The 9,680-nt window shown below is 52.9% G+C and overlaps 1 protein-coding gene across 2 annotated transcripts; it reads right to left on the reverse strand.

Annotated features, from left to right (window-relative positions):
• Positions 1-2,424: 2,424 nt before the first annotated feature.
• On the reverse strand, positions 2,425-8,105 carry ARPIN (actin related protein 2/3 complex inhibitor). 2 transcript variants are annotated; one of them, XM_054577594.1, is made up of 6 exons: positions 7,940-8,105; positions 6,721-6,796; positions 5,456-5,588; positions 4,610-4,816; positions 4,074-4,237; positions 2,425-3,170 (listed from the first exon to the last, which is right to left on the reverse strand). In XM_054577594.1, the coding sequence occupies exons 1-6, from the start codon at positions 8,029-8,031 to the stop codon at positions 3,162-3,164; spliced, it is 681 nt and encodes a 226-aa protein (XP_054433569.1). In that variant the 5' UTR covers positions 8,032-8,105; the 3' UTR covers positions 2,425-3,161. The 2 variants fall into 2 exon arrangements, with proteins under 2 accessions (XP_054433569.1, XP_054433570.1); XM_054577595.1 differs by lacking the exon at positions 7,940-8,105 and adding an exon at positions 7,281-7,551.
• Between the last annotated feature and the right edge of the window lie 1,575 nt (positions 8,106-9,680).

Here is a 9,680-nt window from a genome sequence, read left to right on the forward strand (position 1 = left end):
ATGCGGAAATGTTTCATGACATAGCTGTACGTGAAAAGGTTATACAAAGTATGGGCAGGAGCACTGCAGGTTGTAAAAATTGTTAGTAGATACACCAAAATATGAACCACTGTGCATGGTGGAGTGGCGGCACCTGGGTGATCAGCATAGACGCCTGGGGCCACAGTGCCCTGATTCAAGCCCTTGCTCTGCTGACCGCCCGGGCCCCTTGGGCAAGTGTCTTCATCTGTAACACTGGCGTAACGTCAGTCTCCTTTGCTGTAAAACTGGGGGTTTTCTACTTGGAAAAAAAATGTGTTCGGGCGGCTGTTAGGAACGCAAAAGGGCTTTCAAGCACTGGGAGCAATACATGGCTCACACCGGAGTGCTGCCTAAGTGATTTTTTAAAAAGGTAGTAGAATTATATATCTTTCTTTTTAAATTTTTTCTAAAATAAATATGCGTTACTCTTGTAGCCTGGGATTTTTTTTTAAAATTGTATTTGTTGATTTTAGAGAGAGAAACATTGATTTGTTTTTCCACTTATTTATTGGTCTTGGTTGCTTTACGTGCCCTGACTGGAGATCAAAGCTGCAACCTTGGTGCATCCAGAAGACACTCTAACCAATTGAGCTACCAAAGGCAGTAAATATGCACTGAAACTTCACAAAATGTTTTAAATGTTGAGAAGGAATACCAAAGAAAAGTCTAAAAGAGAAGAATGAGGGGACCTAGCTCTACCAACTATTGAAACCTACTATGATAGTACAAATTGACATTATAGGGAGACCTGCTAAAATATAATGGATAATTTAAGTGTAAAATAATATGTGAGGTAGGAGACATCATAACTTGACAGTGGGGGAAAAATTCAATGAATATATTGGGGTAACTGGTTTGCAATTTGAAATCAAGCAATTTAGTTATCTCATTTTGTATCCTCCCACAGATTAAAGGCAAAGTAGATTAAAGAGTTAACTATAAAACCAGGTAATAACCAGAGTGGGATAAAATGAAGTTGTGTAACATCTGAAAAGAGAGTATCTTAGAAGCAATAAAAATTCACAAAAAGTCAACAGATCTACCAATATAAAGATTTTACGTTTGTAAAACCAAATTTTAAAAATGGGGGAAAAAAACCCAGGAAAGTTGTTAAAATGTGGCAAACGGTTCTATTCAAAAATATAAATAACTGTGAAAAGCCAAAAGTACCTACCCCCTCAGGAGATAAATGGACAAAGAAACAGTAATAAAAGCTAGGAAAATGAATGTGAAAAAAATGTTTTAAGATAACTATTAATGGGGAAAAGGCTAATTAAAATTACAGTATTAACTTTAAAATTATTTTTACCTTATCAAAAATAACTTTTTAAAATGTTATACCTAATCTGGCAAGGGAAGCATGAAAATGGTCCTCTCCTACATTGGTGGTGAATTATATTTTAGAACAGCCTATTCGGAAAGCAATTTGGCAATATAATAAGACCTTGACAAGAAAGTCCTAGATTCTCAGTAATCTGACTCCAGGAAATCTGCCCCTAAAGAAATAACTCAAAAATATAGTGGGGAGGTGGGGAGGTGCAAGGGGGATGGGTGGGTGGATGAGATTGAGGGGGCTGTATAATTCACAACAGTTTTTGACACAATTAATATGAGCTCCAAAAAAGGACCAATTAATTACCCCTAAACTGGAGAGAGCTATTAAATGGTAGTCAATCTTAAAAACAATGGTTCTGAAGACCAGGTAGCAACATGGAAAGGCATTACATAGCAACTAAAAAAGAATTATCTGCCCTGGCTAGGTGGTTAGAGTGTCCTCCGGATACACCAAGGTTGCGGGTTCAACCCCCGGTCAAGGCACATACAGGAAGCAACCAAATAAGTGGAACAACAAATTGGTGTTTCTCTCTCCTTCTCCCTTCCTCTCTTCTAAAATCAATAATACATTTTTAAAAATTAAAAAAATAAAAGGATGGCAACTTTGAAATCGGACTCCTGGGGCTCACTACTTACTGTTGATGAAGCCTCAGAGTTTCAGTCTCAGGAACAAAACGAGTAATAATCCCATGCACCTCATGGGATTGCTGTGATGATTAAGTTAGATACAGCCAGTCCTTAGCACAAGTCCCAGCACCAGGAAGGACTCAACACTCAGTGGTTATCATTCTTATCATGAAAAGCATGTAGGACAAGGTTGGGAACATTAGGGGACTTGATCGTTGTTAGTTCACCACCCACCCTGTTTTCCTGCGGCAAGCAAGATCCACATGCCACCAAGCCCCTACCTATTAGGACATGTAAATTTCCAGATCTCTTCATGAGTCCAGGGGAGGAAATGGTACGTGACAATGGTCATGACCGAAAAGAAATGGTTTCCTGCTTCTAGGAACCTCGCCTGGCCAGAAGACTGTTTACGTCGAGAATAACCCAGTCCATGTAGAGGAGTCCTTTTATGAAGATTTACGCATGTATAAAAAAGGCCTCAAGGTACAAAACAACAACAAAACAAGGCGTTATCAAAAATGGGACCTGGCAGAGTGCAAGTATATCTGAGAGATAGGGGCCATCCAGCGCATCTGAGCACAGCATCCCCAGGGAAGCAGCCAGAGAGGTCAGCAGGCAGGAACCCCCAAGGTGGCAGAGAACCAGAGGCAGCTTCAGGGAGAGAAAAGGCACAGGGACGAGGAGGACTGGGCAGGAGAGCAAAGACCACAGCGCACAGCACCAGGGCGGGGGCAGGTGTGGAGCAAAAGCGGGAGACACAGGGACAGGAAGGAGCCACTCTGCACGTAGGTGAGGGACGGTCCCCAGTTCGGCACCAAGACCACGCCCAGTTCCTCTGAGTGCCCTAGGGCCCTCCCTCACCACCTGCCTCCAGAAACGAGGCTGCCATCATTGGCAGAGGCTGCCAACAAAGCAGGGCCATCACGAAACTATCAGGGAGGCCAAACTCACATTCAGGGAGGGACCCTCCGTGAGCCCCAGCCCCAAGCCCCACTGCTAACACTGTGGGCGTGGCCTTGGTCTCAGGAGGGCTGGTGCAAAGCGAGCTCCACAGCGCCGCAGGGAACAACCGGGTAAGGCCGAGGGGGCTGCTTCCGTGAACTCTAGCCGGGAAGTTGATGGACGAAGTTCTCAACAGCACCGGTGAGCCCCCGGGGACACAGCATCTCCCATGAACATCAGTCGTCCTGGGGATAAAGTAAAGAGATGTGAACAGAGCACATTTCATAAAAGTCCTAAGGTCACCAGACAACAAGGGCTTGACTGAGCGGTAACAGTGGGGCCCCTGGCCACCTGCCTGGTCCTCACCTCCTGAGAGGTGGCCCAGGGAGCCAGCCGGAGGTCTCCAATTGTTTTTCAGTCCAAGCCTCTCTTTATTAAGACACAAGGGAATCCAGACCCTCTGTTCTACCTGCCCCAGCTTTCTCCAGCAAAGGTCACCATCTGCATCACCCGGATAAATAGCCCATTTTTCTGTGACTTTGTTTTTAAAGGTTCAATTTGAGGCCTTTCCAACATCAATTCAAATCTTGAGGTAAAATATACTTCAGAAAAACATATCAACTGGGAGTAGGCTGATACTTCAGAAAACATATCAACTAGGGGGCTGACTACAGCAAAAAGAAAAAACAAACAAAAAAACCCCCAAAACTAGTAAGGATGAAGTCACCCATCTCCCGGCCACTATGGGCAGGGAGCTCATGACAAAGGGCGAAAAGGCTCATTCATTTGCTTAACTGCCTCCGCATGGCTAACGTAGCCACTCGATGTGACAATGTTTGGAGACGCAGTATGAAGTCACACTGGTCCCCTCTGCTGTCCATGCTTCCCATCCCTTGCTTTTATAAATCTCTGGGGCTTTCTTGTAGATTAGCACAGTTCAGACCCACCAAAAAGAAAGGCCCTAGATCATCCGCCTTCGCACCCTGAAGTAATTTTCCTGATGCTAACACACCCTCAGGCATGCCATGGAATTCCACCAGGGCTGGAGGGTCCAGTTCACGCTGCTGTATCCCTGTCCTACGAACCAAACTCCTGCCAAGAGATAACCCACACCCATGCATGGCCCATGGCCATCGCCCTTGACCTACCCACTCCGCGTCCTCTGCCCCGTCCCCCTGCTCTCGGGTCTCCGCCGTGGCCCCCTCAGAAGACTTTCGGGCCATGATGTTGTCAGTCCAGGATGCCCCTGTCTTTCTATCACCGGTGAAATTACACTTGGTCACTGTTCCAGCCTCAAGTTTGGCTAATGAATCTGAAAGAAGGGAAGAAGTTGAGTGGCCTCTCCTTGTGGCGGAAACACAGTGGGGGCTGGCGCAGTCTTCTGGGGTTCCTGGGGTCTCAGTTAAGGCCATTGTTCTCTTCAGGCCTGGGCGTGGACCCCAGGGAGACCCTGGATGGGACCCCCAAGGCAACCGCAGGAACCATGGGATTGGGCAGCAACCCAGGATTCAGAGTGTCTAGGCTACTGGCCTCAGGCACCTGTCCAGGGACTCAGGAATAAATCTCAAGGGGTTACGTCCCCGTGGAGGCCAGACGTGGCCTGCGCCCACAAGCTCCAAGCAGCAGGGGTGGGGGAGCCTCAGCCGGGAGGCCAGGAGCCCACACTGAGGGCTGCACTGCTCACCCAGGAACGGGCCGTCGCCTCGCGTCTTCAGCCGTACCCCGGCCCCCAGCTCCAGCTCCAGCGCCTCCATCTCCGACTCCGGCATCCAGAAGGCCACAGTCTGCGCGGGCGTGAGGCTCTCTGTCAGGGCAAGCAGCTCGGGCTTGTTCACCAGCTCCTTCAGGGCCTCGGGCGTGAGTCTGTCCGTCTCCCCCTTGGTGTCCACCTCTGCAGGCACACAGCGCATGAGGGTCGTTCCCGCAGCGAGCGCAGTGCCCAGGGAGGGCCTCAGCCGCCAGGCGCAGGCTGCGCGTCTTCCGTGCTCACAGCCCCTGACGGAAGGACGGGAAGCCCACCCTGACAGGACTCATGGCGGGGCTCCCCGCAGAGGCAGGCTAGATGCGGGCTCCGGGCCTGGCTCATGGCGGAGGCTCGTTACATGTCCTGAGAATTAACGAGCCACGGGGAACACCAATGGATGCCACAGCAGGGGGATGGATGGGTCCCCGTGCCCCCTCCGAACCTTGCCACAGAGGTGACAAGCAGGGGTCCTCCCACCACCACCACCAGGAAAAGAAATCAAATCCCAAGAACTAAATGAGAACAGTGGCAGGAACGTGGAGGCCAGCAGGGCCCCAGGCTGGGCTCTGCACAAAGGCAGTTGGAGCCAGGTGTGCGGGCAATGCTGCCAGGCTGAGGTGGGGCACTGGGGTCCTCGGAGCGAATGGGGCACGGGCAGGAGTCCAGCCAGGGGGCCTCAGACCAGGCAAGGGCTAAAAGGACACTTTCGAGGGGCCAAGAGACTCCTGGAGACACAGGCAGGGGGCAGCGTGGGTGAGGCGGAGTGGGACGGGCAGAGGCACCTACTGTAGGACGACATGAGGAAGCCTGTGTTCACCTTCCTGGTGGCGCTGAAGTTGGGCTCGATTTCATTTCCCTTGGGGTCGAACTTGCGGCGATGGATGAGACTGGGCTGGACATAGAGCACGTAGTAGCGCTCCTGGGGGCCGGGCAGAGAGAGTGAGGGGCTGCTCCACTCCCCCCACCCTCCAGCACACACACATACTCCCACGGGGCTCCCTGCAGCCCTCCCCAAGCCCACTGTCTACCCTGGAACCCCACTCTCGGCTCCAAAGATATTCAAGTTGCACAGATGCCGGAACACAAGAAACCTCCTCCCCCCTACGGCTCCCCGCTGTGGACAGCGGAGGTCCAGGTCCACAGTGGGGACCTGCTTTATCAAAACGCGGCCTTCCAGGATGTGCGGCCACACTGGGGCTACCTGGCCGAGTAGCTCAGTGGGTTAGAGCATCATCCCGATACGCCAAGGTTGCAGGCCTGATCCCCGGTCAGGGCGCATACAAAAAGCAACGAATGAATGCATCAATACGTGGAGCAACGAATCGATGCTTCTCTCTCATTCCCTAAGATCAATTAAAAAAAAAGATGAGTGAGCTCACACCAAGCCATTCACCACTTTGCAAATAAAGTCACTTCGAAGCTCCTAACAGCAAACTCCACTGGTGCTTTTAAAGGAATTCACCTCCAAAAAACTTCAAAGTACCCAGGACTTCCTGGGAACCAAGCTGAGGTCCGCAAAGGGGAAGGTCACTGCTGACCCTGCACCCGCACGGGCCAACACCCCGCTCCGGCCTTGTCCTTCAGGAGGAGCAAGGGGAACCACCAGGCCAGGGGACAGGAGACCGAGCCCGCAGCCCTCCTAGGACAGTCACTCATCCAGCCCACCCAGCAAGGCCCCGGCACCCCAAATCTGTTCATGAGAAGGCCACGGGACCTCTTCCAGGCCACAGACCGCCCACAGCCTCTGCCCCAACCACTCACCTCACCCTTCCCCACTCTCCACCCTCCCAATCTCCACCCCAAACACACCGCCGGGGTGGAAGGCCTGGTCTGTCTTCTCAGCAAGAACCAGACCCTCCCATCTGTCCACCGCCTAACCCCTTATGGGCTGCTAATCTCCTGACCCTCCTGCCCAGGGAGCCCCTCAAGAAAGAGTTGGACCCCAAGACTGGGCACTGGCTGAGCCACCAAACACAGGAAGATGCCTCGGTGGGTGGGGTCCGCAAGGCCGGTGTCTGTTCCTGTGGGCGCCCCCCACCCCACAGCCTTACCTTCCTGCCGTTGGCGTCCAAGATGCTGTGCCGAGATACATCGACCAATTCTCCCTCCAGCAGGACGCCGCTTCCCCTGGGGAGGAGCACAAAGGGGGGATCAGCTGCGTCTGCCAGTTCTCAGGACAGAGCCTCCACTTCGAGGGCCCGTGTCAGCATGTGCCCTGGGACAGAAGGAGCTCCCATGTGTGTCTCCTGTTTGCCTGGCCCCTGAGCAGGCCCAGGACCGAGCAGCCCCCTTCCCTGCACTTCCCACATGGGAACCTCCATTTCTTGGAGAGTCCCAAAGGCTGGGGCGCTGCCCGGAGGGGAGGAGGCGGCAAGACCAAGCTGCGGCCGCTCCTGCAGGGCGTCCTCTCACCAGACCCTCGGTGCTCTTATCTGCAGCCTGGGAGAGCAGCAGCCACCGTACTCTGCTTCTGGGAGGGTGACAGGAGTCCTTGCAGGGGCAGGTGTTTGGTAGTCTCTTCAGTGTTCAGTAAACAGAGCAGGGTTTAGCTGTTTATTTAACCAAATTAGGAGGGGTGTCTAAGTTGCTGCAAAGTATCTTTCCTTCGCACCTGTTGTAAAGCACTCTCCTACTCCTCTTTGTCAAAGCCCCAGTAGAGGTGAAGAAGCCCATGGCCCAAGAGCACGGGACCCCTCTGAGCAGAGCTAGGCCCACTGCCTGATTCCAATGTCCATGAGAGCAAAATCCACGGGCTTCCTTTTTCAGAAGCACAGAAATGGGAGGAGTGGGGGCATCCCGTGACAACTGGCTGTGCCTCTGGGTCCCTAGCACCCCCCTCAACCCTCGGGTCTTCAGTGTTTGTAATTGCAAATGAAGCAGTCCATTCGCTCTCACAACCTCCTGTCCTGACGGGAGGCTTGGCCCTCCCACCCCACTGCCACCGGCGCCTCAACCCGGTCACCCGCTTCCGGTCACAGCCTGACACTGGCCTTTCTGGGGTGGGGGCAGTGCAGCTTGTCCAAGGGGCGGGAGTTCATAGCCACAGGGGTGGGGAGGAGACAAAGGCCCTGAGAGCTGAGCTGCCTTTTGAGCCGTCTTGCTTGGTGTCTTAGTAGGCGCGCTCCTCAGGCTCCAGGGCAAGGGAGCAGGGCGGGAGCTTTGGCACCACCTGCCTTTCCTCCCACCCGCACCCGGCATGCGCCGCGTCCTGACCGGGGCAAGCCAGGCGGGAGGCTGGGCCGAGGCACCGGGAGGGACTGGCCAGGTTACCCCTGGTGGGCGGCGGGCTCCCAGGCCGTGCTCAGCCGTACGCTCCGCACCGCCTTGTTCCGCAGCGCGCTGTCCTGGTAGATGCGGCTCATTCTCCACAGGCCGCTGTGCGGGACCTGGGGCACCGAGAGGGGAGGCGCTGGGAGACCAGGAATCCGACTGCAGATCCGGGAAGGGCGCGGTGGCCCCAGAGTTCCTGGGCGGGACTTAAAGGGGCAGAGCCTCATTCCTGTCGGCAGGACCGAGGAGGGAGGGGGCTTCCGGGAAGACCCTGGGCTGGGGCCTTGGCACTTCCTTCCCTGTCTGTCCCTCTTCCTATTACTGGACAGAGACCCCTGCGCCGACACACGCCCAGAAACTGAGGCTCAGAGATCCTGCAGGATGAGCTCTGAGGGAATGGGTTTCCAGAGAGCAGGAACGGAGAAAAGGGAAAAGCCATGAGGGACGGCCCGTGGTGAGCACGGAATCCACTCTTAGCGCCGACAGGGGCCCCGCGGTGACAGGGACCTGTGCCAGAGGAGCCCGCGCCTGGGTGTCACATCAAGGACTTACTACGGTGGGAATCCCCGGGCTGTGAAACTCTTATAAAACAATAGCAAACAACAACAACAACAACAACAAAAACCTTGATTGAAAAATGAACAAAGACACTGAAAAGACATTTCTCCAAAGACGACATCAAATGGCCAACAGTACAGGAAAGGCTGCTTGACATCACTCATCATCGGGGAATGCAACCCAAAACCGCAGTGAGGTGTCACCTCACACCAGTCAGAACGGCCACTGTGAAAATGACAACTGTTGGGGGGGATGTGGAGGGAAGGGGACCCTCGGGTACCATTGATGGGATGGTAGATTGGGGCAGCCGCTCTGGGAAACAGTCGAGGGTTATCTCAAAGAATTAAAAATCGAATGACCTTATGGTCCAGCAATCTCACTGCTGGGTATTCGTCCAAAGGCACTGAAATCAAGACCTCGAAGGGGCACCTGTATTCCCAGGTTTCTTGCAGTATTATTTACAGTTGCCCCGACAGGGAAGCCACCAAAATGTCCAGCTGTGGATGCTCGGATAAAAAAAAAAAATGTGGTATATGCATAGAGTAGAATACTATTATTCGGCCTTAAAAAAGAAAACCCAGCCCTGGCTGGTGTGGCTCAGGGGATTGAGCGCTGGCTGGACTGCGAAGCAAGGGGTCCCTCGTTTGATTCTCAGTCAGGGCGCGTGCCTGGGTTGTGGGCCACGTCCCCAGTAGGGGGTGCGTGAGAGGCAGCCACATTGATGTTTCTTTGCCTCTATTTTTCCCTCCCTTCCCCTCTCTCTAAAAATAAATAAATAAAATCTTAAAAAAAGAAAAGAAGGAAACCCAGCCAAATGCAACAACATGGAAGAACCTGGTAGTGAAAGACACCAGGCACAGGAGGACAGAGACAGCATAAACTCGTTTACATAAGGAATCTAGAAGAGTCAAACCCGTAGAAGCAGAGTGTAGATCGGTGGTTGCCAGGGGCCGGGGGCAGGGGAAACGGGGAGGTAATAGTCAAAGGGAACAAAGGCTCGGGTACACAAGATGAGGAAGACCTAGAGAGCTACCCTGCAGCATCGTGCCTGCGGGGTAACAGTATTGTATTATCTGCTTAGAAATTTACCAAGAGGGTTGACATTATGGCGTAAATTCTGGCAGGGGTTTCACGGGTGGGCGTTTACTTGTCTCCAGACTCACCAGGTCGTATGCATTGAATA

Source organism: Pteronotus mesoamericanus, unplaced genomic scaffold (assembly GCF_021234165.1).
Source record: "Pteronotus mesoamericanus isolate MK-2021 breed Mesoamerican mustached bat unplaced genomic scaffold, CSHL_Meso_final contig_438, whole genome shotgun sequence".
Taxonomy (NCBI): domain Eukaryota; kingdom Metazoa; phylum Chordata; class Mammalia; order Chiroptera; family Mormoopidae; genus Pteronotus; species Pteronotus mesoamericanus.